The 27850-nt window shown below is 38.3% G+C and overlaps 1 protein-coding gene across 1 annotated transcript; it reads left to right on the top strand.

The window, feature by feature from the left end:
• On the top strand, positions 1-27305 carry PKNOX1 (PBX/knotted 1 homeobox 1). The gene is made up of 11 exons (XM_058824871.1): positions 1-381; positions 4556-4657; positions 6698-6825; positions 7971-8142; positions 15746-15916; positions 17282-17381; positions 18220-18317; positions 20385-20513; positions 21517-21593; positions 23112-23284; positions 24642-27305. Exons 2-11 carry the CDS (start codon positions 4607-4609, stop codon positions 24851-24853), a joined length of 1311 nt encoding a protein of 436 aa, XP_058680854.1. The 5' UTR covers positions 1-381; positions 4556-4606; the 3' UTR covers positions 24854-27305.
• The last annotated feature ends 545 nt before the right edge of the window (positions 27306-27850 follow it).

Genomic DNA, 27850 nt, shown 5'->3' with positions numbered 1-27850 from the left:
TCCAAATGGAGCCTTCTGTTAGAGGTGTCAACAGACAAAGGTGAATGTAGAGAATGAATGGAATAAGATGAGAGAAAGATCAAATAATGGGATAAGAAGTTCAAGCGTGGGATAATGGGTGTGATTAGAGATTATTAACAATGCAAAGATTTGCAAAATGTGTAAAAAAATTCCTGTCTGTTCATTAACACTTGATGAGGGAACCACATAATAAAACAATTTTTAAAAAAAATCATATTGAGTCTTAGAGTGTTTGTTCTAAGGTGTTATTTCTTCTGACTATTTCTCTGTTGGTTTTTAGGTTTCTGTCTTCCACCTTGTACATAAGTGGGATCTCTGTGCTGGAACAAGATAATGTCTTCAACTCATTGAAGGAAAGGGGTGAGCAGCTTTCTCATGGCCAATATTTTATCTTCTTTAGAAAACAGCTGCCCTGGAAATAAACGTCATCCTGTATTGTGTTGAAAAGGAAGCCAGTTCTTGTTGCTTTTCATGTGTCAAAGAGAATTGATTTTTGTTTCTTTTTAACTTGCTGTGTGAATGTAAGCATCTAATGTTACATAACAAGTGCCAGGACTAAAGTTAAATAAGAATGAACAAAGAGCCATGCTGAATCTGCCAGTCATGCATTTCTCTCTGAAGGACTTCAAAGAAACATGTATGAAGGAAAATGAGCAGGAATGATTACTTGTTAACAAGTCTGTTGGGTAGTTCCCTCACAACCCTAAGAGGGCTGGTGCTTCGGTCGTAGCCCGAAGCGTAACTATTTATATCTTTTCTAAACATCTGTTGTAGCTTGTATATGTTAGAAATGATACCACTGATCTCCAGCAGCTCCCTTGTACCTTCTGTTAACGTTACTGGGTGGTCCCTGTGCCCTTAATTATGAAGGAGTAAGTGGAACAAGCCAGGAGGGGAGTGATGAATGTCAAGTGATCACTCTGTGTGTGTGTTTCAGCTCACATTTAATCTCTTCACTTCCATACTCAACTTGCACAAGCTCTCCACATTTCTAATTATGATTACCCCTCTTCATTTAACTTCCTTTCTGCTTTACATTTTCTTTCATACTTCATTTTATAAAAGGCTTTCCTTTCTTTTTTTTTTTCCTTTGCTTTGTAGACCATGCTCTTTTATGAATTTCCTTTCACCACAGGTATCAGTGGAGTTTCTGATTGCAGGTCGTGCATCAGCTTCCAGTTACATGACCTTGGGTTTTCTACACATTTTACTTTCAAAATAAATAGAGTGAGAGTTAGTTCTGTTCTCTTTGAAGCTGACCAGCAGACTCACCCTCAGGTTATTTTTGTTATTTGTAAGTCTTTGAATATAAAATTAAAACACACATTTTCCCCTATGCTCTCGATTTATCTCATAAAGAATAATTGGTATTTTGAAAGCTAAGAGGTTCAGAAGTAATTTATTCTTGGGTTCACCTCAGATGCCCAAACACTCTGTGTGCTGAGGCAGAGTTGGTAGGTTGGAGGTGGTCTGGGAGCTGAGGATGGACACTCAGAGCAGTCAGCCAAGTGCAGGGCTCGTGTGAGAGGAGAGCACCACAACCGCTTCAGACCACGTCCGCTGCTTTCCATCACAGCCACCTTCAGCAGGGAGAGGCTGAACCAGCCTGTGACCGGGTGTAAAAAGCATCAGAAACATCCACACGTGTTGTGTGAGCTCGGTGGAGGAGCTGTGTTAGTAATTAGCTGTGGCACTGATAAACATCTGGGAGCGATTGCAGCCTGAGCATCTGCTGGGGCTGGGCCTGCTAACGAGGCTGGTGCTGCATCCCAAATGAGGCCAGGAAAGCCAAATCTGTAAATACCTTCTCAGTTACTTTCCTTAAAGTTTAACTCATTTTGTTTCTTGTCTCTACTGAGTAATGAGGAAATGTCTCTTTTTAGTGAACAGAAGTAATTCCTCAGTTAATTGCCTCGATTTAAGGGTGTGATTAGCTCAATTTGTTCTTCTTGATTTGCAGTGGTTGTCTTCACTAAATCTCATCAGTTCCTATCTTGCCTAATAGCTTAATCTTCTTCCCCTCTGACTTATAATTACAGTAGAAACTCTTGTGGGAAATAAAGGAAATACCCATGTAGAATTCTTTCCAGTCATTCCCCTGGGAGAAAATACAGCAAAAGTCCTTCTAGATGCAGTAATCTATGGATCTAGCTCAAGGCTGTGCACCTCCTTTCTTCTTTTGTGTGGCCTGAAGGCCTTCCAGATGTGGAACGTCTCTTCATTATGGAAATCTGGAAGGAGGGGTTAGTCCAGCTTGTCTTGTTCTCCAAAAATTCTTGCCATGTCCTACTGTCTTTACCAATTTACATGTATTATCTTTGTGGCCTCCCTCTCCAGGTTTTTCTTCATGCCACAAATATGATTTTACATCCCTGTGAACTCTTAAGACTTTCTTCCTCTTCTACAACTTGTACTTTTATTTTCTCTTTTTTTGCCTAAGAATTTCATCTTCCATAGTTAAACAATTTCTTTAGCAGTGTTTTCTGTGCTTTTCTTAGCTTTAAAATAATCATTAAATAATGTTTGCATTTTCTTTGTTGATAGTTTAAACTGTTCTGCTTTTATTTTGAGGGTAGTCTGGTCCATGCTTTGGATGTCACAGTCATAAATTAAATGTCTGTCTTTTGAGAAGGAAGAAAAGCAGCATTTTCTATGTGTCTGTTCACTCTGTCAATACAGACAGGCACTTGCATTGGCTGTCAGCTGCCATTTATGAAAGAAAATAAATGTTTAAACATCAGACAAATGCTTACAGGGCTGATGCTTCAGAATGTGTTCCCTTAAAGGATTTTGAGAGGTCTCTCACTTATAGTGGCAAATGCTGATTTAGCTTTTAACACTAAGTGATTTGTAACTGTAAAAAATTTTAAAATATGAAGTACTTCTATCAATGAGTGCACTTTGGTTGTTCCATTTGTATTTTTAATTTTGGTGGAGAAATCAGTAATGTATTTGGAGTTTCAAAGAAAGAATACTGATATTCTGTAAAAACAGATATAACCTAGTTTTTAGAGGAAATCAAGCTTACATCATCTTGGTGAACGTCTCTGGTCTTTGAAGCAGTTTAAAAAAGATTTTAAAAATTGCACTCATACTTAGGAATTACACTGAGTGAATTTGATGCAAAGTGAGGCTTGAGGTTTCTCCTGAGGAGTTTGGTTTGTCTCTGTGCCTGAAACTGTTGTCAAAGAAGGGAACCTTGAAGTTTGTTCTGTGTTTGCAAAATGAAACACTCACTTGAGACTGTTATAATCTGCAGGGAAAAATATCCAGAAATGTGAAAATTGCTTTTTAAAATGGTCATATGCAGTAGTAGTATGCAATAAGGGAAGTACTTAAAATACTTGAAAATTTTGTAGTGATTGAACACATTGAAAGAAAAATATTCTATTTCAGATTTTAAGGTGGTGAAAATTTTAAAACTTAGTTCTTCAATACCGACATAAGTGACAAAGAGCAGAAAACATGGAATTATTACCTGGATATAATGTTTTTCAAGACATGAGCTCTATCTTCTTTTTTAATATGGATTTTTTAATAGTAGCTAAACATTAGAATTCCTGTGTGTCAAGGAAAATTGACTTCTGTGTTAATAGTTACTGGTAATAGCTTAATGAGTTACGTGATTTCAGTTGTAATGGCTGCACATCTGACAAGAAAATGAAATGTGAAGTAATAATTTGTTGGCTACACTCTGGTGGTGGTGCTTTGCTAATTTATTTTTTTTAATTATGGTACGTCTTAATTTAAATTGTTTAACTCATCTGGGCACCAAACTCCAGCTAATGCTTAGAGAGAATAATTTGATGCATTTGCTTATGTTTAAATCCTATTGTAATTAATATTTCCCAAAGTATCAAATGTCTCTGAAATTGAGATTCTGAATTCCTAGATTCCTTTTGAAACTTTATAATCACATGGGCCCAATTGTTTAAAAATTGTTTGATATTGTTCCATTTTTTGTTGAACCTTAAATGACTTGGATGGCAAATTCCTGATGTCAGAAGTGATTTGAGGCTTGGTCTCTCAAAGTAGTTTCTGCTCTACTTTAGGATCTGGGATTAACACCCAAAAGTGAACAGGATATTCCTTAACATTTTGCATTTGGTTCATCATTTTTAACTGTTATTATTTCAGTTACATTGATGCTCAGTGGGTTGGGAGCCTTTTAAAAACACAGAAACACAAACCTGCCCATTTCTAGATTTTATGTATGACCTTAGAATGTCAGTTAAGTAGTGCAGAAATTAATGCTAAAATTCACTTGAGCTTGTGAGTTTAAAAAACCTCAGCCTCTTACTAAAAGTTTTACTTTAAGATACAAAGAGACAATGAACTTTTTTGCTTATAAAACCTGTTATAGTTCCAAACTGAATTAATTTTTTGTTTGAATTCGTATGTGGCTGTTGTTGTCAATAAACTCTCTGAGAGAGGTGTACATAAATCTGAATTTCTACCTTTATTTTTACTTCACCCTTTAGAACTGGATTCTAGGTGGCCACTTTTTTAACTGACTATTTGTTTTTCTTTAAAGACTATTTGTTCACACTTATGATGATTTGACACAATTAATGTCTCAATAACCATGATGGCAACACAGACATTAAGTATAGACAACTATCAAGATGGACAACAGGTAGGTGTGTTTTCATTTCTCTAGGAACTAAATACACTTAAAAAGAGGGGGGAAAATAGTAATTTTCCTTAGTTCCTGCTTTGGCATTGTTTAAGCTGGAATAATTAAACATAGTCATGTATATCTGGTCACGTTTCTTTTTTGTACAACAGGCTGTCTAGTTTTACACTTTAAATTGTAAATTAAAATGCTGTTAAGTGGAGGCAAGTTGTGGGGTGGCCTCTACTCTGAAGATCAATTTTTCTGTTACTCTGTGTCAGCCCTAAGCAATAACTGCAAATACTTCTGTCAGCAGATGGCAACAATGGGGAACAGTCAGAAAAAACCCAGCAACTTTCCACATCTCCTATAAAATGTTCATCTGAATGCAGTCAGATTTTTGATTTTTAGTTTTTTTTTTTTTTTCTTTTATTGCAATTCTAATTTCTCTCTCTCCTCTCACCTACTTTTACTTTTGGCAGTAAAAGTAAAATATGTTTTTTTCTAAAGAACGGATTGGGAGAGAGCTTTTTCTTCCTATTTCTTGTGTATTTCAAGTGTTCAGTGTCCAAGATAGACAGGGAATTTGGGTGCCTGCTGTGTTTCTAGTTTGGAAATGCCCCACAGGATAAGAAACTTTCAGTTTTAAGTGAGCTGTTTCCTCCTAGGGCAATAGAACCCTCGCTGAACACACTCCCTCCCTTCAAACTCTGCAGATTTATGGCCAACATTTATAATCACTTGTCTGACTCATCCCCTTCTAATTTGCTCCTCTTTCCTGTCATTAGCCAAGAAATTGGTCCATTAGTTACTTTTTTCTTAAGCATTCTGGTTTGAAAATCATCTCTGCTTGCTGAGAGAGCTCTCTGCAAGGCAGGCTTCTCCCTTGGGTGGGAGATGCTGAATTTCTCAGTTTCTGATTTTTATAGGAGATGGCTTGGCCCCAATAGGTAATAAAGCACAAACCTTTTGGTTCTCCCAAACTGTTAAAAATACTATAAATTTTTCTGCTGCTGTTATGTGGAAATAAATTAAATTCTGTTAACATCAGGATCTCTCACAGTTTCTGGGGCTGTCAGTTCTGGCTGCCTGGAGCTCCCTAGAACAGTGTCTGTTCTCTACCTGAGATAAAAGAGAATTAAGAGAATAGATTGCAATGCTTTCATGTCTTTGTGCAGATGCTCAAATGGGAGAAAACCAAAGAGTTTGGGCTGAGGGGTGGAAACTGTGACTTTCACAGTTCAGGTTCCTGGAAGACCTTTTAGTCCAAAAGATATTTAGCTGGAGGTGATGGAAAAAACTCTTGGAACATCTTCAAAGCTCCTCAAAGGTGTGCCCAGCCTCCTAATGCAGTTCAGGAGGTGCTCAGGTGAAGCTCTGTGGTGCTTTTCCATGGCTAAATGTGGGTTAAATGGATGTGTATTAGGAGTTACTGCTGTTCTCCTATAGTTTGACAGCCCTAAAACATTTGGTTCTTGCAATATCTAAAATGGAGTGCTAAAGGTCATGGGAGGTTATGCTCCTACAATTGAAGGACTGGAGGGACACAGAATATTTCAAATGTGCATTTTAATGGACAAAAAAAACCTAGAAGATCCTTTTCTTCAGTACCCTTATACAATGCACAGTAAAAAATAAAAAATAATAATAAAAAAAAGAAAATTTAAGTGCATAAACTTTTCTTTACATTGATTTCATCCTAAAAGATTTTTATGCAGACATTCCCATGAACTTTTTGGAGCAATGTACTCTAGGCTATTCCAAAAACAGCCACTTCAGAGACAAAATGCTTCAACAATTTACTAATATCTATCATTCCCATTTTAAAGCCAAATGCTAAAACTTGGAAATGACCTTTATCCATCAAAAAGTGTCAGGGATTAAAAGAGGGGTTTTGTTGCTGCTACAACTTCTTGTGTCACTGCCAAGTCACACCAACCTTCTGGCAATCTAGGAGCCCTTTGCACTGCTCTTTCCTTAGAACACAGCACCCTTATTTTACGTCAGGGCTACAAATTTACTTCTTTTTTTTTTTTTTTTTTTTTTTTTTTTTCCCTACAGATGCAAGTGGTAACAGAGTTAAAAACTGAACAAGATCCCAACTGCTCTGAAACCGATGCCGAAGGGGTGAGTCCTGCCCCTGTAGAATCTCAGACTCCAATGGATGCAGACAAGCAGGCCATTTACAGGTAGTGATGGACTCCTGTTCTGTCTTTTGAAGGGTGAAGGATAGGGTAGAGGATTTGGGGGTTTTTAATAAATAAATAATAAGTAGCTAAAATCAGGTGATTTCTTGGCTGTCTCCATTGTTTGTAGGGAAAGAGTGAGACCAAATAGGCTTCAATGGCATCATCAGCCAAGGAAAAACCTCCTGAGCCTGTGGGATTTTTAATTTCAGCAGGTTTAAAGGATATTCTAAGAGTGGTTGCCAAATTTAGAAAGCTGTTTTAGCCTTTAAACTGTGGTCACTATTTGCCGTATTGTTGTTTTTATCTTTAATACAGGTTTTTACTTTTATTGTAATTAGGTCAATCTTTACTCCTTTTTCTTTAGGGATAACAATCTATTCCCTAGTAATTAGCTGAAAATGGATTAAATATTGATGTACGAGCACACTAATTTGAGATTTTTCAGTGCAAAGTGCTGTGCTGAGCAATATGCTCAGTTTTCATGGGGTTGAGTGTTCTTTCAGCTTAACTACTTTATAAAGACAGAATTATTACTGGTTTTCAAGTTAAAAAAGAAAACAACCACCAAAACAGGAAAAAGCCAAACAAAACACTAAAAAAACCTCAACCTGAGGCAGAAAGATGTATCCATTCATTTACAGACTTGTGCTAACAAAATCTTCTCCTCAGAGCATGATTTCACAGGAGGCCTCTGAGCACAGCCTGAATATTCTTCTCAATTTTTTAAAGTTATTTCATGATATGTAAGTATGGCCCACATTGAAGAATAAATTAATTTTATCAGGCTTCATTTAAATCTGGATTCATCCTCTTTGTAAATCCTAAATCTCATTTCTAGTGCACTGTATTAATCTGTCTCAGTGCCACTCAATTACAGTGAATTAAACAGTCAGAGCTTTTTTAGCTTGTGATTGTTCTCTTTAATTAAATATATACATATTTTTTGCTGTATTTGCCTCTGGAGTGGGGTAAATCAAAATGAAAATAAATATTATCTTATTTTGCTCTAGCCAATGCTGTTATATGCAGTCTGTTCCAGAACTTGTCACATTCACATGAGTGACTGTGAGCTTTTCTAGCTAGATGTCTTAATTTTCACATAAGTGAAAATACTTATTCATGTATTTAAACATTTTTTTTCCTAGGCACCCACTATTTCCCTTGTTAGCACTATTATTTGAAAAATGTGAACAATCTACACAAGGCTCAGAAGGCACAACTTCTGCCAGTTTTGATGTAGATATTGAAAACTTTGTGAGGAAGCAGGAGAAGGAAGGAAAACCCTTTTTCTGTGAAGATCCAGAAACTGATACTTTGGTAAGTATTGGCTGTTTCTTTAATTTCTGAAACAACCATCACATTTGCAGCTTCTTCCTCATTTCTGATCTCAACTGGTCCTTGTAGTTTCTCCTCACATTTTTCTGCCTGTGAGAGATTCTTCTTTATGTTAATGATTAAAAATATTTTTAAAATTTTCTTCTGACCCCCTTTTCCCTTTTATCTGTAAATTTACTTTGGGCTCTTCACAGTTGTTTCCTGTTCTCAGCTGACATGAATGTATTGGAGAAAAACAGAAATAAATCTTTTCCATAGCCACACTGACTCTGCAAATTAATTTTAGAGTGTTGGGTGTTTAACATATTAATCGAAAACGTGTAATTGATGTAATTTTTCTCCAATTTTATTTAAATCATGCTTCACCTAGTTAATGTGAGGGAAGAACTGTTATAAGATGATCTTAGAAAGTCTTTACCATCTATAATTTTTTCTTTCATGTCATTAACTCCTTTAAGCTTTCTGAAAGTCATTCCTGTGATGAAGCTGTGATTTCTCTATTTTGAATATACCTGCCTTCAATACTTTACTCAAAAATGAGAGTTAGTTCTGTTCTGCATGAAGCAGGTCTGCTGACTTGTTAAGCCTCAGGTTATTTTCTTCATTTGTAACTCTCTGAATCCAACACAAAATCACTGTTTTCCCATATTTCCCTAATCCATATTTCTCTAATTTCAGAAGCACATCTGAGGTCTAATAGCTGGAATGTAGTAGCTGTGGTTCAGTGGATGAGGAAAGAACAGTGCTGGTGGTTTATCTTGAATTCTGAGGTCTCTTACAATGTTCTCATAGACAAACTGACAAGACGGGCAAGATAAATGAGCAGGGAGGTGGACTGAAAGATGGGTGAACCCCTGGGTTCTGGTCAGCAGCAGGAAATCCATTTGAGGGCTCCCATAAGTGCTGTTCTCCAGGGTCTGATTGTGGCACCAGAACTGTTTAATATCCATTTCTGACTGGGGTGATGGGGCAGGCTGAGCCCTCAGCAGGGCTGCAGGTGCTGCAAAGCTGGGAGATGGGGCTGATGCACACATGGCTCTGCCACCATTCAGGGATACTTTTTTGCTTTTGGAGAAGCAGGAAAAAGGGAATCTCATGGAATTCAGCAAAGGGAAATGCCAAGTCCTTATGGGGAAAAAGACAGACTGACTCATCAGGGCAAGAGGAAATGGGCATGAACTTACCCAGGAATGGGTATGAAACACAGGAGGTTCCATTAAATGTTCTTTACTCTGAGGGTGATTGAATCCTGCTCTATAGATCCTGTCTGCCCCATAGATCCTGAAATCCTGCCTCATAGATTCCTTCTCCCCATCTCTGGGGCACAAGGAATCCCAGAGAGTTGTGGAGTCTCCATCCTTGGAGACAGTCAAACTCAGCTGGACATGACCCTGAGGAACCTGCCCTTCCTGACCTTGCTTTGAGCAGGAGGGTTGGATTTAACCATCTCCAGAGGTCCCTTCCAACCTCAGCTGTTGGTCCCTTTCCAGCCAATTCCAATTCTGTGGCTTCTGTGAGCCTCCAAAGATCGGTTTCCCAAAGATCCTGCTTGCCTTGGCCTGTTCCCTGTGCTTTTGGTCATACATAAACACTCTCAGATCCAGCTTGCTTTGGTTGTAGCTGGGTCTGGTGTGTTCAAAAAGTCCTTCCTGTCACTGAGCTGTTTATGGTTTCAGTTTGTGGCTCTAGTGACAAAGTCTCTGGATTATGTGGTGTTCTCCTTTGCTGATGGGCTGCACAAACCTGGCTGGTTTTGCTTGAAGTGGGTGAGGAATTGTTTATGTCCAGGATTCCATGGCTGCTGAGGTCAGTAGTGGCTTAAACTGGAACCACATTGCAAAATGCAAAATCCTTGGCATTGAGCTCCTGTCCTGTGGTCGTATTGTGAGCTGTGACTTTCTGTTACTGGATACCAATGAAACCTGAGTGCAGCTTGTCCTCTGCCTGTCCTGGGGGCTGGGAGCCCTGAACAGCTGACATTCTGACAGGCTCTCATTTGGTGTGGGGCTGTGAGCACAAGCTTCTCTGAAGTTGTGAACTGGCTGGCATGGCTTTCAGCCTCTTTTCAGCTTGAAATATTGGTGCTTGCCACAGGGAGGGCTGTAGACAGGCAGTTTTTCTGCCTCCTCACATATATATATTTTTGTAGAGATTAAAAAGTCTGTTTAGTAGCAAGAAACACTGTTGTGCACATTTGTTCCATCTTCTGCTCATGCTGTCCTTTTTAACTCCAATGTTAATTCAACCATTCATCTGAAAGGAGAGGCTGTTAAAACTGATAATTAGGCTGGGCTAGAAGGGTGGAGCAGAGTCAAACAAATAAGGTGTAAATGTTTGCTCAGTAGGATCAACTCGGGGCCAGAGCTAAACTGACATGAACTGAGCATCACAACACTAAAGAGCCAAATTCAAGTCCTATCTGAGAGTCACAGGCCTGTTACACTAAGGAAATTGGTCAGCTGTTTCATTTCTTTTTCCTTTTACCCCTTTGAGATGTGGCATGTAGAACTCAGCCAGACTGCAGTTTCTGTGACAGAGCTTCAACTGTGACAGCTCCAAAGCAACAGAATATAATTCTTCATGAATTCTCCAGAATATAATAATGTTCCATGCTGCCTGTGGGCTAATTAAGTAGATAACAGAAATTAGGAAGGGTCACAGATAGTGATTGTAGGGTCACTTACAGTCCTGGCAATGTTCCACGTTGTGCACTCACTTGAAGTGCCTTGAATACTCCACAAGAGGAGTTTGGAGTTCATCCAGAGGACCACAGAATGTTAATCTGGGTGGCACAGGCATTAGATCAGTTTGACCAGAAAGGAAATTCATTAAGAGCAGTGGATGCTTGTTCCAATTTGAGCAGCTCTTACTAAGCTATGGTCTAGATTATCTTGTTACTTTGGTATTATAATTCCCATTCTAAATTAATTGGTGGCTTCCTGCTTTAGTATTAAAAAGGATTTCAGCATCCACCTGAAACTTAGTTTTGAGAATACTCATAAATTGCTAAATTGCCTGTAAACCAGCTTTCAAACCCTTGTTACTATCCAGATGGAGGGATTTTGTTCTGGGGATTCTGTTCTTCCCAGTTAAGCTCTCCAACAACATCAGCTGGTGTTCCTGAATCAGCAGGGCAAAGGATCATAGTCAGTCCAGGAGAATTGTTACCAGGCCTTTTTAGGAGAATTGTTACCAGGTTTTTTTTACTTCTGCAGGGTCTTTCCCAGGTCTGGGTGCAATCCTGGGCCATGTGCTCTGGAATGACCCTGGGGTTCATCCTGCAGATCTCCTGTTTTCAAATCCTGTGGGAAGGAATTGGAAGCTGAAGGTTGTGCTTGTGCTCTTACTAGACTGGAAATGTGCTTTCCTAGAGCTTCAACTTCCTCCAAATCTTCTTGGAATGTTATTTGCATCCCCCCTTTTTCCAAGCATCAGTGTCAGAAGATGTGTGTTTGCTGTCAGTAAGCAGATTTTGGTGCTCTCTGTTGCTGCTTTCTGGAAGTGAGCTCAGATTACCCACATAACTTTGAGTATCACCTTTTCCCCTTACCCTTTGCTATCCCTGCCTCATTTTTACAGATCAAACAGATCCTGGAATGAACCAACTGCTCTTTGTTCACCATCAGTCTCATTTTGTGCATAGGACATCCACAAATTTAAGAATTTGTTCAGCATGGGTGCTTGCAGAGAGTTTTTTTAGACCTTTCACAGATTATTTTATGTTTGAAGACATTCATTGCTAAACACTTTTGTGTTGCTCACTGCTAACCCAGACACTGCAGAAATACCACATTGCCTCAGGGTGGTTCCTGCCTCTCTGTTCAGAGTGAACTCTTCCCACACATGGGTGGATTTTTTAATTTCTCCACATTCCTAGGACCATAGGATGGTTTGGGCTGCCCTAAAAGCTCAGGAGGTTTCTAGTCCAACCTCCTGCACAGAGTAGGGTCAGCTGTGAAGCCAGAGCAGGTTACTTATGGCTTTGTCAAGTCTAGACACAATCCAAAACAGAGGCTGTTAAATCTACTCTTCCTTTTGTATTTGAACAGGACACTGCCTTTTTTGAAGACCCCCAAGTTTTTTGTTTCGTTTGGGGTAAGGATTTTGGGTTCAGTACCCTCTTCTCAATTCTCTTGAATTCTTGGTTGTGCCTGGAACCTGAGTTGTAGAGGTGAAGCCGGCTGGTGTCATTTGAATATTGACTGACCAAGCCTTTCTGAAAAGTTTTTTTTTGCTGTTTTAATGTGCAGAACTGTCCCATAAACCTCTAGTTACACCTTTTCTAGCTATGTCTCATAGCTGAGGACTCAAAATAGAGGTTATCAAATCAAAACAAATGAAAGCAAAATAGCTTTTCTCCCAGAGTGTGTGTTCTTCCACTGAAAATCTGAATTGCTGCAGGAGGATTTGGGTCAGGGAGGTAGGTAAACTGTGGATGTATATATTTTAATTGGTTTTTTTGCAAATGAAGAGTCATTTGAGTGAGATGATGTGTCAGTATATGGAGATTCTTTCATGTGTGCTGCCCACATGTGCAGTTGATGTGCTCTGAAATCTATAAAGAATTGTGGCTCTGTGTTTTACATCAGCACAGGTGAGCTGGGTATCACAGCTGAGGCAGTTTGTGATGTGTCTGTGCCTTTGCACCACGGGCTTGAGGCACTGCAGGCAGGACACAGGCACAACCTAGAGCATATTGAGGCTAAAGATAGCATAAATTTCTCAAATTTGGAGACACGTTTTTATATAAATAGGCTCTGGATAGCAAGAACTGGAAGTTTTTCAATAACTTTTCTTTCTCTAATAGTTTACCATTATCTTTATTTACAGCAGTTTCAGCCCTAGTAGAAGATATCCCTGATCATGGCAAGAGTTGTTAACAGGATGATCTTTAAGGTCCCTTCCAACCCAAACCATTCTAGGATTATGTGAATATACACAAACCTCATGGTTATTTCATCTTTGTGCATTTCCCAGAAGTGATACTTCAGTTTTATTCCTACAGCTGAAAAGACTGAATCAGTTATAAAATGTCATTTTTCTGTGGCATATTCTATGCAGTAGCACTGAATGAAATATTACTGCTGCTGTGACCTGTCTGAAAATACTTCTTTGTATTGCCTTTGTCCAACCTGAGTTATTTTATCAGGAGTTCTTTTTGTAGCTTTAAGGGAAAAGTGAACTTCTGCTGACATTAAGTTTTGTCCACCTGTGCTGCAAGAGAGCAGGAGCCATATGGCCACAATTAATGTAGCTGTAAATGAATTAATAACTCGTGGTGACAGGCATGGCATATTTACAAAGTTTTGTTTTCCTCCTAACACAGCACAGCTTCCTGCAGGAGCAGTGTGATGGAGAGGGGCCCTGCAGAAACCTGAGTAGTGTTACTGACTCTGGGTTTGTGGGTAATTCTGTCTTTAATTCAATTTTTGCCTCAAGTATCAACCATCAATTTTCAACTAAGTCTAAGCTGAAGAAAGGACTTTCATTTTTCCTCCAAGCACATGCTGATAAATAAACAGTACAAATTTGGCTAATGTTTAAAAAAACACAGCTCTCTTGACTGAGCAAAAATAAACTAAACTCTATTATGGTCAAATATTATGTGTCCAAAAACATATTTTGTTACCACAGTTTTAGCTGAATCTTTAAAGTACTAACTAATATGATGAGCAATTTGTTGATCAGTTACACATGAAGAATTTTCAATTTTAAGCTTTTTGTTTTTGAAATAGAGACAGAATTTCTTGAAACACAGATGACCTTTGTTTTGTGTTAAAATTTAGTCACATTTTCATGCTTTAACTTTGTTGTGTTTAAAGGTGCTTAAGCACAGTTTAAAAAGCAACCTGGGCTGGGTTAGAAAATCACTGGTTTGTGTCTCAGTGCTGGGTCACTGCACTCAGTGTTTCAAAGGCTTTCAGTGTCATAGGTCACAAGAGTTACCAGATATTAATTTGAGTCAAATCTACAGCTCAGGTGTTTCTGCAGCTGTTTTTTGAAAGATGTAATTTTTTTTTCTTTTTATCCCTGAAAAAAAATTTTTAAAAAATCATTTAAATTCTTAATTTTTTTAATCTTGTTTATTTTAACACACAGTTGCCTACACTGAGTGTCCTAGAACCTTTTGCTGAAAAAACAGAAAATATCTGACTCGTTGAAAGCTAAAATGTCATGATGGAGAGGGGAGCACACTCAAAAGTTTTCCTGCCTTGATCTCCTTTAGGTGCCTTGAGCAAAGGCATCTTCAGCTCCCAGTTGGCTTCTTGAGGTGGAAGTAATTGATAGATTTATAATAGATTTAATAAATAGATAATAGTTTGGAAGGTATAATTTCTGTTCACTGGATCAGTGCTCTGCCCAGCTAAATAACCCTGTTATTTATTGGTGGACCCCTGTTATTTATTATATGGTGGACAGATTTTTCCAAATAATTGTAAAGTCAAGCTCTGCACAATGCTTTAAAATTGCAACTGTTCCTTTTCATGAATCTGAAGGATATTTCTCTCAGAGATCCAGCACAGCACAGAAATGTTGGGGGTGGCATGTTGTATAAAAATAATTACTTTGCTGGTGTGTTGTGTACATATTTGAATGTCCTGGATTTCCTGCTGCTGTTGGACCATCTGGATTTGGTTTTAGCTTCTGATCTTCTGCCATGACCCTTACAATCACCTTAGCTATTTTTGTGCAGTATGTAATGCCGTTGGTTATCCAGGCTTACAGTGCTTTTCTCACAGTGAGCATGACAAGTATTCTCCTCACATCCATATCTCCTGTACTTGGATTTTAGCTTAAACATGGATTATTTTTTTAATTTGGTTTAGTGCTTTGTATTTAATGTTTTGTATTTCAGAATCAGTCTCCTCACCTGAAAGTTCTTACAAGATTTTACCTGAGAGTTGTTCATCTTTGACATACAGTTACAGAGGAACTTAAAAGCTGTAGCACTGAAGAACTGTTTGATTACTTTAAGCTTTGTTGGCTAAATTTGGGACCTCTTTATTCTAATTTTATTGAAAAATAAAAGCTTTCATCCTCCCTAGCAATCTGTGGAACAAATTTATGCTTAATCACAGGAGTGTCTTCTTTCTCACTGTATCTCCAACCCTTCTGGTTTCCTTGTGTCAGGATGAAGCTGAACCTGGTGTTTCTGATTTATAGAGCTCTAGAGAGAACTGCTGCTGGCCAAGCCTGTCCAGCCCTGCCTTCCAAACCATTCCTGGGGATGGGATTGCTTTCCATCACTTGCACTCCTGTGTGGTCTGTGCCCCAGAGGTGGAGCAGGGGGTTAAAGACCACATGGACATCCAGGCTCATCCCGTGCCCTGTGACACCTCAGCTGCTCTGGCTTCCTGAAGTGTCACACGTGACAAAGATCACTTTGCTGTCCTGTTCTCTTTCCCCTGTGTGTGCAGTTTCCTTGTGTTCTTTCACATTCCAAGATTTAGCAATTAGTACCTCTGCTTTAATTGGGTGACCTTTGTTACTGGCAAGCACTGTTTGCTTAAATCTCACATTTTTGGTTTTTTTTAACAAGTACTTATTTTGTTTCTGATTTTTTTTTTCCAATTCTCTCCCTCAGATGGTAAAAGCAATCCAAGTTCTTCGTATCCATCTGCTGGAGCTGGAAAAGGTCAATGAACTCTGCAAGGATTTCTGCAGTCGTTACATTGCCTGCCTGAAGACAAAAATGAATAGTGAAACTCTATTAAGTGGAGAGCCTGGAAGTCCTTATTCACCTGTGCAATCTCAGGTGTGTTTCCAATGCTGTTCAGTGGATTTTTGCTTAGATTTCCTTAGGAAGTTACAGCTATGCTTGTTTTGCTATCAGTTTGCAAACAGAGTTTCTGCAGTTTCCTGTATTCTCTCAAATCAGGTATTAAGAGTAGAAAGAGTTTTTTATTTGTTTGGGTTTTGTTTTGGGGTTTTTTATTTCTTTTTGGTTTTGGGGGTTTTTTTGGGGGGGGTGTGGGTTTTTTTTGTGCTATTGCCCAATGGACAAATTTGTTGAAATGTGCCAAAGCACAGAGTCAAATTTTTATTATCTGTCTTCCTTTTATGATTTTCTCTCAGTTCAGAAAATGGAGATATTCAGAATAGCCTGGATTTGCTATTTGGTTGGAAGGAGGTTAGGAAACATAATAAACAAGGAAGAAAATTTTGCTTGTTAAGGCCTTCTTAGTCTGCCTCCATTAAAACATTGAGATGACTGATGCATTTTATACACAACCTGTATTCTGGAATAAATAGACAATATCTGATGGATTAAAGTTGCAAAATTGCATTTTTTGTATTAAATGGATCACAATTAATAGTCATGGCTGATACTCTTGCTGTCAGATGCTGCAGAGTGTGCCCTGCCACCCCAGTGCCCTCCTGTGAATTAGTCGTGTATGTGATGCTCTGCATTAAAAAAATCCCCAATGACTTTTAAACTTCACTTTCTGGACTCCTTTTATAGGTTTTGATGTCTGGAAGTGTGGAAAGAAGATTCTAAAATCAGGCAAAAAAAGCTTTTATAAGGTTTTTTTCTGTATATCTCTTACAGTTTTCTGTAGAGACATGAGGGACCCATTTTGCATTTGCTATCAAAAGAGATTATTCATACATACTAAGGAAATGTGTAAGAGTTTGCATGTCCAAGGTTGAGTAAGACCTACCTTGAGCAGAACAAAACATATTGAATATTTAATACATTATGTTCAAATTGAAGGAATTGAGGTAATAACTAAAATTCTAAAGCTTTGATGCTTGTAATAAGAGCATTAAGGGTCATTTCCTTTGTCCTTTTTCCCTCTTGCCTTTGGAAACTGTTTCTTATTCTTTACACACCTAGAACTAAAATTTCTCAAAATTGTTTTACATCTTTTCTAGCAGTTGCTTTCATGAGGGTTTTCAAAGGTAATGGTTGGTGATAATGAGGAAGTTAATGTAGGTAATGATGAACCCCTAATGGAGTATTTTTCTCTTTGAAGGTAATCCTGTGATTAAACTCCAAACATATTTTGGAGCCAAAAATACCTAAAACAAATTACAAAAATACACAAGCATGCTTGATCTCTTTACATGAAAATAAAAATTTAAAAAATGTAAGCAATTAATTATTTTATTTTTCTAGCAAATTCCAAGTGCCATTGCAGGCACACTCAGTCCCCAAGGGATCGTGGTGCCAGCATCAGCATTGCAGCAGGGAAATGTAACTATGGCAACAGTAGCAGGTAGGACACACTGAAAACAACTGGCACCTTGCTCTTCATCTTGGTTTCCCTTGTGGTTGTTGCAAAAACTACACAAATACTTGAAAAAGTGTGTTTTAATACCTGAAAAGTTGTAGTAGTACAGTCAAGTGCTTTACTGGTTTATGAAAGTTTGTTTAATTTTTATGTTTTCCAAGTATGTCCATGGGAGTGGCAGTTACATATATAATATTAAGAGATCTTAATGTGCAACACTACATTTGTTAAATTTTCATAAGACTGTGATGTTTGACTTTTTTTTGCCTTTATAAAAGAAGAATTCTATTTGATAAAAGCATTATTACATAAACCATTGCACTTGTTGGTTGCCTTGTGCTCCTTGGAGTTTGGAACCACACCTACAAGTCTGTAAAATCCTTGATGTCCTTGTTATATGGAAATTACATTTGAGATTAAGTGTTTAGTCTTGCCTCTCAGCAAGGTTTCAAATCAATCCCAGCTGCCCTAAGAACTGGCCACACTGAGGTGTGATTTTGGTGTTGGGACCCTTGTTGGTTGATGACTTAGCTCACTTAAAACAACATGAAGAATTCTTTTATAGCCTGATAATCGTGGCATTTTCCTTTGAAAATAGATTTAGAATGCCTAAAATACAGGGAAATAGAATCAAATTTTGTACAGTTTTTTGTGAATGGATGAAAATTTTAGTGTGCAAAGAGCACATCTTGCCTGCTGACTAGAAAAAATAATTGATATATTATTAAAGTCTTGTATGGTGTGCAGTGGTGATGTGTTTAAAGAAAATAATACTTGAAGGGGGTTTTCCTGCCCATAATCTGTGTTTCTGTTTTGCTTCCAGGGGGGACAGTGTATCAGCCAGTCACTGTGGTCACTCCACAAGGACAGGTGGTGACACAGGCACTGTCACCTGGCACTATTCGCATCCAGAACTCTCAGGTGTGTTCCACAAGCTCCACAGAGTGGTGATCTGGTTGGAAATACATCTCAGGGGGTTTGGGAGTTTTGATTTAAATTTGACACACTGCCAGAAGGAGCTCTGTGTACACACAGAGTAATTAATTGTAAATTGGTGCAGCCACTGCTGTGGGAGGTTCAGGTTGTAGGAAATGTCATAAGGTCCTCCTTGCCACAACAGCTCATCAGAGTTCCTACCTTGTAATTGTGTTCTTTTACTGATGCCAGAAGAGTTATAGGTACGTGAAATTAAAAAAAACCAAACAAAACAACAAACTAAAATTAAAAAAAAACACCTCTAAACCAAATCAACTACAACAAAGAAAACTCAAATAAAAATAAACAAACCAAACAAATGAAACAAGCAACCAAAATAAAACAAACAAAATCAAAACAAACAAGCCAAACCAAACAAAACAAAGACAGACAAACCCTACACCAATGCAAACCCACAACCTCTCTAAATTAAATGAATACTTTTTCAAGGATTATAACTTTTCTAATAATTGAACTCTGTTTATGGCTGGACAGATTTGATGTATTACATTAAGATACCACACTGCTATTGTGAGAAATTTGACTTGTTATTACAATTGCAACCAATAGAACTGTGAAACTATGTATTTCAGAGTTTAACCTTCAAAATATTTAATTGAGACACTGGGAGATCCTAATTTTGTCCCTTTATAACCTGAAATATAAGGGCCAGCACTCTTTTGTGGGAGGCTCTTAAGAGTTGATCTGAAGAGTTCGAAGAGACAACTAAAGAAAAAGACACATGAAAACTTGACCATCTTTTGGTATAGAAAACCTTGCTGGCTTTCTCTGGAAGTGGTAAACCAAATCTTCCTGGAATCTGGATTTAATTAGAAATGTGAATGAGGAGCTCCCATCTCCCCAGCATAAAATCTGTTGGTAATCACTGACTCACTGGTTTCTTTTCCCCCTTTTTCTGGCCTTCCAACCAAAAAAGTGTGCACAGAGTGTTCTTTGAATTGGCAGGAGAATATCTGTACTCAGCCATGTCCCCCTCTAGAACACAGACAGCTCTGTCCTCACACACCTCTCAGAAAGAAATGTGTAAAATTACACTGCTGGACTGAAGGGATTTGGAAAAATTGAGGGTTTTTTTACCTTTAATGGAAAAAAATAAAATATTGAGAGAAAAATAATGCCTCTAGCCTATAAATAAAAAAGGAGCTGACCTCCTGTATACATCTGTGACTACTCTTGATGTTAGTTGGAGTCTCCAAAGCCACCTATGCAAAGGTCACTAATTGAAAATCCTTCTTTAGTGTTTCAGAATGCTGTGGAGGTAGGGAAAAGCACTGTAGAAAAGCTATTGAAAGTTCATTATAAAGCCTCCATATGCAAGCAGGTTATTTAGAATGTAAGACATTACTTTGGAAATTAAAATGTGCTCCAGATATATATTTGTAGTAATTTGATAGTCTAAACCTTGTTTAAAATGAATTTCCTACATATTGATTGGCTTAAGAAATTGCTCCAATTTGTCTGGAAAACCTGATTTAGAATTATTTTGGTTACAATTGTCTGAAGTAAGATCTTATAGGACAGCACATAAATTGTGCTGTTTCTTTCTATTTCTGCATAAGCATTTAAGAATGTATTCCCAACATTCATATAACCAATGTGCAAATGATTTGATGAATCCATAGGAAGTGAAAAACAAAGATAAAGAAATATGAATATTTAGGAAGTAGTATGAATGTTGTAAAGTGTATTATAGGTTCTGCTGTATGGATCTTAATGCTCTTTGAGAATTTAATGCATTTATTTAGCAGGACCTTTAGCATCTTTTTTTGCAACTGCAGCATAATAATTAATTTTATTTTATCCTTCATATAAGTCTTAAATCAGTAATATTTTACAGCTTCCATAGTTGTTTATGTTTGCACACAGTGAGTATATTCAAGATATTCAAGCCTAATTTCTTTTCATTCCTTCTATAAATGAGTTTTCATTTATTGATACAGAACTGCCATTACTATGTTAACTGCTTTATTTCTCCTAAAATTAAATGTGCAGCTCCAGTTGCAATTAAACCAAGATCTAGGCATCTTGCATCAAGATGATGGCTCATCAAAAAACAAGAGAGGAGTTCTTCCCAAGCACGCTACAAATGTGATGAGATCTTGGCTTTTTCAGCACATAGGGGTAAGGACTGAGCATGGGCAGTTTTTTATGTAGCTCTTTCATGTGATCTCTCACAATTTTTCTTCATTAACAAGGTGAATTTATTCTGTTGTCAGTTATGGAATCTCAGTTCAGCTTTCCTTGGAGTCATTTGGAGTAGTTCCACAGTCTAATGCTGGTTGGCTTTTAGTAATGTTTTAATAAATATGTTACATTTGTACTGCATGGTCTCAATAAGTGCTTTTACAAGGACCCTTTCTTCATTTCACTGTGTTGAGAACTTAATTCTCTCTACACCCTGGTTCATGGCACAAGGAAAAGTAATCCCACCTGTATTTTGCAGTGTTTTAGGGGTATTTCACATTTTCTGTCTTCATCTCCTTTTCAGTTCTTTGATGTGTACCAAGCATGTCACTATCTGCTTGTGCTTTCAATTGTCCTCCCTTTGCATGAATACTCTGAAAGGATAAATGGCTCCCAGGCTATCTCAATGCTGACTTGATTGATATTTTGCCTTTTACAACTGGTTTGCAGCAGAGAACTGATGCAGGGAAGCTGCGTGTGCACTTCTTGTGTTACGTGCCCTGTCCTCATCTGCTTAGAGCAGCTTTATTTAACTCCAGTGCTCCTTTATTTAACTGAGTGCTCCTCACTTCTCTCATATGACACTGCCCTGGCCAGCAGAACTAATCAGAGCTGCTCACATGCTGTGCTGCCCAGGGATCACGCTCTTTAATAAAGACTGTCAGCCATGAGAAGCTTTTTCTTCTGAATTACACAGCAGCAGCTTCATGGTGCCACAGACACTCTCAAGGATAAAATCAGGTTTTGTGTAGTGAAGCACTCTTGGTTGAATTATTTTTGTCTATAAAAGTTTGTGAGGTTTTCTAAGGTTTGTGTTTTAATGAGTCAGGTGGCCTTAATCCTGTCTTTTTAATCAGATGTAATAAAGGAGTTCTTATTTTTAATGAGTAGATGAAAAACAAGCTTATGCCTTTTTTGTTTGCTTTTCTGGCCTCTGTAGCATCCATATCCAACAGAGGATGAGAAGAAGCAGATTGCAGCACAAACAAATCTGACACTACTCCAGGTTAACAACTGGTAAGAACAAAACCCTTAATATCTGTCCTTGTCTCCATGTGCTTACAGCTCAGAAATAGGGAGGAGGATAACTTGGACATCTGGAATTCAACTTAAATATTCTACATATGTTACAAAACATGTATAGAAATACAAGAGCTATGCACTGGCACACAAGCACATTATTTTTATAAGGTATGATAATACTCATGCCATTTAAATTATATAAGGACTCCAGAAAACATTGCAGCACTAGGAACTGGGTTCTGTTCCAGTGCTGAGAGAGATGGAAGTACTCTCATCTCTCTTCTGCAAGTAAAGAAGTTGAAGTCTAAAGGCATTTTTAGTGGCCTGGTGGCTGCAGGTGGTTAAGTTACTGTTAGCAGATTCTGTTCTTGTATCAAAGGATGCTCTCTCTGAATGGAGAGGCAGTTCCTCAGCTCCACCAGTTCATGGATAAGCAGGTTCTGTCATGTCTTATCTTTGCTGGAGGTGTAAGATAAGACACCTGCCCTGCAGAAGAGAGGAGGGAAGGTGCTGACACATGTCCTGTTCTCCTTGTGGCATCAGTTCCTAAAATTGCTGCAGCAAAGTCCCACTGGGATCTGCCTCAGATTTCAAAGAGGACACTGGCTGTGAGGCTGTGGAGGGGTCCAGGGGGGAAATAGCCAAGATAGTGACAGAACACTGGTTCCAAAAGTGGAACAGGGTGGCTGTGCCTTGTGAGATGTGCCCATGGAGCTCTGTGCTGGGATCTGACTGCTGTCTTTGCAGAGCATTCTGTTACAACTTAGGAACCTGCCAGCTGCACCTGATTTCCTCCCATTGCAGGTAAACTTGGGACCTGGATATTTTTGTATTTTTTTGAAGATGGTATCTTCAGTCACAACTCCCTGCCATAGCTCATATGTTGAAGTTGATTCAGTTTCAGTATTTTCTTGTTCACTAGCAGAAAGGGGAAGGACAGCAATTAGCATGCTAAAGTAAGCAAGTGAAAATCAGAGAACTGAAATGAACCAGGACAGACCTGACAAATGTGTTTGCTGTCATCTCCTGGATCAGGAGCCCTTGGAAAGGCAGGGAGCCTGTGAAATAAGTAATGCAGAAGCTTAAGGGAGTAAATGAAACCAGACCAAACAAAGCAGGTTAGGCAGGGGCTAGACTTTAGGTGAACCCTAATGAGAGGAGTATCAGCTTTCTGAGCTGGGCTGTCAGCAGGTTTTCTGGTGCTTAGTTTTTAATAAGATCCTGAAGGGTACATACATCTGTTGTGCTGTCTGGAGAATTTTTCCTTCTGAGGTGGGGGAAAAATGCTGTTAGTGCAAAATGATAGAAGTGCTTTCCTAGCTAGTTTGCCAAAATTGAAGGATGCTGATGTTCTAGGAGTGGCTCTACACTTTAAAAAGAATGTGAAGCCCAGCTGATAGAAGATTTCATATTCCTAATTTTATTTTTCTTGCTGCATACTTTGTGAATGTGAGAGACACAGAATTTACAGCCAACTGATCCTAAGTTCACCTTGCCCTTGATTGTATTTAGGTTTATCAATGCTAGAAGGCGAATTCTTCAGCCAATGCTGGATTCCAGTTGTTCTGAAACTCCAAAAACAAAGAAGAAAACAGCCCAAAACCGACCAGTGCAGAGGTTCTGGCCTGACTCCATTGCCTCAGGAGTTGCTCAGCAGCAATCCAACGAGCTCACGATGTCAGATGGTGAGGAGAGCTGCCTGAACATGGATCATAAATTAATTCCACTCTAACGGGGAAAAGGGAAGGTTTGATGCCTGTGCTGGGAGGGAAACTTCTGGATATTTCTGTATAAACGTGGTTTTAATCCGGGAAAGCATAACAGAAATGTGTCACTTTTTCCTCTCTTTAACACTTTTCTGTGGTTTTAGCAAGGGTATTGTATTGGAATTCATGTTGAGAAACTTGCTTTTGTTTCAAAAGTTATGAAATGACAGAATAAAAGATGTAAAACTGAGATGTACAGCTGAGTTCTCTCTGTGTGCACATCAGGAGTGTCCTGTTGGATGAGCAGCACTGGGCTGCAGCTTCATGGCTGCTGCAATTCCTCATCTGCCTCAAAATGGGAGGCAGAAAAATATCACAGAACCTCCACAGACTTTGACTGAAGTAACTTCCTCAGTGTCAGATCAAACAAAAAGATTTACTTTAAACAAGATAAATAACTGCTTTAATGCCAGGATCATCCTTTCTGTCCTGCTGCTTGGTGCTTTATTCTTTCCAGTTTGTAAGAAATTTTCCCTCAGCCACTGTGACGCTGTTCACAGGGGTTTCAGGATGAGGGAAGAGACAAGAATGTTGACTTTATGTTTCAGAAGGCTGATTTATTATTTTCTGATATATATTATATTAAAACTATACTAAAAGAATAGAAGAAAATATTTCATCAGAAAGTTAGCTAAGAATAGAAAAAGAGTTATAACAAAAGCTTGTGACTGACTGAGACAATCTGGACAGTTAGACTGTGATTGGCCATTAATTAGAAACAACCCCATGAGACCAATCACAGATCCACCTGTTGCATTCCACAGCAGCAGATAATTATTGTTTACATTTTGTTTCTGAAGCTTCTCAGCTTCTTAAAAGAAAAAATCTTAAAAAAAAGATTTTTCATTAAACATGTCTGTGACAAACCTCTGCTGGATCTGACAACGGCTTTATCTATTGAAGTTACCTTGAATCTGAACCTTTTGAAACTTGAACATTTTGAACCTTGAATCTACCCTTTTTCTGCAAGGAATTAAGCTGGAACACTTTGCAGAAATGGCCTTGTGGTGACTTGACTGGAGAATTGCTGTAGTGGGTGTCCATAAGACAGATTTAAGATTCACAACACAAAGTTTAAGATTCCTGACCAACCTAATTCTGACATTTAACTATTTGACAGCCTATATATCTTCTATTTTGATGTAGTTCCTTGAGTTTCTGTGGTGGGTAACTGTTGATTAGAGATCAGTGTTCTGTGGTAGCTGTTGATCAGCAAAAAGCCCCATAAAGAGAAGGCCAGAGCGGTGCTGAAGTGCTGTGGTTGTGCCTCCTGCAGGTGCTGTCGTGACCATCACAGCCCCAGTGAACATGAACGTGGACAGTCTGCAGTCCTTGTCCTCGGACGGCGCCACGCTGGCGGTGCAGCAGGTGATGATGGCCGGGCAGAGCGAGGACGAGTCCGTGGACAGCGGCGACGACGACGGCGGCGACCTCTCGACAGCCAACATCGGCGGGCTGGTCCTGGACAACAGCGACTCTCTGCAGTAGGAGCCAGAGAGCCTGGAGGGAAAAAACACTTAGGAAAAAGAATGGACTGACTGACTGACTTTTTATAGTTTGCACAGCAAACATTTTACACAAGTTTTATTTCTAATATGTTTTATATGTAGATATAGAAGGGTGCACTTTTTTGTATTTCATAGTAAGCTTAAAGAGTGTTTTTGCAGGTGCAGCAACTTCTTTCAAATGTGTTTTGGTTTGTTTTTTTGGGGTTTTTTTTGTTTATTTTCCTTTCCTTATTTCAAAAAATTATATCTAGTAATATAAAGAACCACGTAAGCACCCCTTTGTTCTCTGAATTGGAAGTGCTGCAGTTTCTGATGAATTATGCAGTTTCAATTAGTGCTGTTATTTAACACAGCTTTTGATGGGCAGGTGATGTAAATTTAAAGCATGTGACACTAGTGTGTGAAACTTGATTATTGAGTTAGATGCATATATTTGAAAGATGCTTCTGCACCTTAAAAACTGCTAGTCTGAGGTGGACAGCAACACACATAAAAAGGAACTGTTGATGTGTGATTCAGTAGAGAATGTATGGCAATTTAAATAAGTTTAGTTTCTCTCATAGTCCGTGAGCCTGTTTATCATTTGCTATAAAAACTCCTATTTTTACCTTGCTGGGGTTATTGGATAAAAAAAAATATTTTTATAAATTCACTAGAAATTGGGATGACAACTGTATTAAGCAGGAGGAAAAAAAATAATTTCCAGAGGGGAAAAATAAATGTTTAGTATTCCTATTTGGAAGGTCTGAAAATTGACCCAATTTAATAAACAAGCCTACACTAGCATTCTATGATTCTCAGCTATCCCACAGTGATATACTATATTTGATAATAGCATAAGAAGGGCCCACTGTTTGATGGGATTTTGATATTGTCAAACATTGATTTATATTATGTGTAAACTAATATTCAAATTGCATAACTCTGTATCTAGACTTGTATCTGAAAATATTTGCTAAATGAATATTCAGGTAAGTAAGTTCAAATACCCACAACTTTTCCAATTATTAGAGAAATTTAACAGTTTATAGTTTGTACAACTGAATCTAAAAAAAAAGAAAAGTTGCCTACTATACAGTCATGAATTCTGCTATTTTATTGCATTTGAAATATTTTCCCCTAATACAAAAAGAAAAATATAACATGGATTTATATAAAATTTCTCCAGATCTGAAGTTTACTACCAGAATATACAGCAGGCTTTGTTAGAGTAGGAAATCCTTGTGTGTCATTTAAAAAACGAAGAGCTGGTGATAAAAACAGCTGGGTTTTGGTTTGGTTTTGGTTTGGGAATTTTTTTTTTTTGTTGTGGTAACAGTTCATTTCTTTCATTTTCCCAAAGTTTGAAGTCTGTGATTGTCTATCCATGAACATTTGTTTTTGGAACTTTGTATTTCCCGTTGTTGAGTACAAATAAGAGACTCAAGAGCCTCATGCTATGATCAACACCCTCTTTTGTCCCTGTCCATTTGTCACAGTGTTGGCTTAGATCAAAGCCAGAATTTCCTTCTGATTTTCACCAAATCTGGGTGTGCTTCTAACATGACAGGGAGAAAGGTGGTCACCTTTAGAATCCTCAGACACTGTATTTGAACAAAGCCCTTTGGCAGATGCAGATATTTATTAAATACTTAATTTCTGCTTCTCAGAGCACTCAGGCACTTGCTGAGGTCCCCTTGGCTCCAGGAGGATGGAGGATTGTGCTGCTGGACATGCTGAGGTGGCTGGAGGCTGCTCATGGCCAGTTGTCTTCCAAGGCAAGGCTGAGTTGGTAGGAAGAAAAGCTTCAGGAGGAAATTTCAGTGGCATTGCCACACACACATGGAGGATAACAGGAGTTCTCAGTGACTGGGAGTAATTTTTTAAAATGGTTTTCACTCAGCACAAGAGGTGTTTCTGCTCTGGCTCTCACTGGGTCCTGGCTGAGGATCTTCCTTAGTTCAAGGGCTGTCATGATCTGCTCCACTGGACTGGTGATTTCTAGGAATTTGTTTTCTTCTGATTTCTCTGCTTTGCCACTCATGTGCCATGTTTGATAAACAGCACAGGAAATGAATAATGGGAGATGAATTAGGAAGGCTTTGGCATAGCTTGGCTGTCTCAAAGGCTGCTGTCAAATCCAGTTTGACCCCAAAACACTTTAAAAGACAAACCATGTACAGATCCTGCTCCTTTGGAAGCATTCAGCCCCTACAAAAGATAGCTCAGATTACTGGAACTCAGATTCTGTATTTTTGTTTTTAGTTGTTTTTAACTCCAAGAGTGCTCCATTACCCCCACCATCTCCATTCAATAGCAGATTATATTTGTTGGTTTGTTTGGGGTTTTTATTGGAAACAACCAGGCCTCAGGGTTTGCAAAGTTCTGAAAGTTTATTTTTCAGAAAGAAGCCATTTTCTAGTTAGTTTTGTTTTTTTTATTTTAAATTATTACTCCCCCCACCTTACATGCAGCAGAAGTTCTATTCTTCCAAAACATGACCTTGTCTTCAGCTACTTTATCAACTCCTGGAGACTGAAGCTGACAGAGTTTACTGTGAAAGGGGAATATGGAATAGTTTCACTGTCAGATTAGAAACATTAAAAAAATATAGGGGCTTGAATTCCTAAAACTGAAAAGGCTTCACCAGTGTAAAAGTATTGCTTAACATGTGAAACTCAAATATTTTCTTTCAGTTCAGTGAGAATTCTGTAGTGGGTGTGAACTGCAGGGAAGTGCTTGCTTGTTCTTTTCATAATTTAAAAGAAGAAAAAACAAGTAGAGTACTTTGGGTTTTTTATCTTTTCTTTTTTTTTTTTTTTTTTTTTTTTTTTTCTGTGTAGGAAGGATTGCTGGTTTCAGCAAAGCATCACCATTCAGGAAAAGTACATGTTTACATTAGTTAAAAAGTCTTTACAGGGGATCTGACTTTGAGTCTGTGTATAATTCCCCCTGCCCCCAGTTAAAGTCATATTCATATGCAATGGAACTAATTTGG

The sequence above is a fragment of the Ammospiza caudacuta genome, chromosome 2 (assembly GCF_027887145.1).
Source record: "Ammospiza caudacuta isolate bAmmCau1 chromosome 2, bAmmCau1.pri, whole genome shotgun sequence".
In the NCBI taxonomy this organism is placed as follows: domain Eukaryota; kingdom Metazoa; phylum Chordata; class Aves; order Passeriformes; family Passerellidae; genus Ammospiza; species Ammospiza caudacuta.
This window is presented reverse-complemented; position numbering and strand designations above follow the sequence as displayed.

Bases quoted from the DNA above. Each gene is read 5' to 3' on its own strand.
- PKNOX1 (XM_058824871.1), top strand. From the start codon at position 4,607: ATGATGGCAACACAGACATTAAGTATAGACAACTATCAAGATGGACAA. The intron at 6,826-7,970 runs GTAGTGATGGAC...TTTTTTTCCTAG, and splicing joins GACAAGCAGGCCATTTACAG to GCACCCACTATTTCCCTTGT. The intron at 8,143-15,745 runs GTAAGTATTGGC...TCTCTCCCTCAG, and splicing joins ATCCAGAAACTGATACTTTG to ATGGTAAAAGCAATCCAAGT.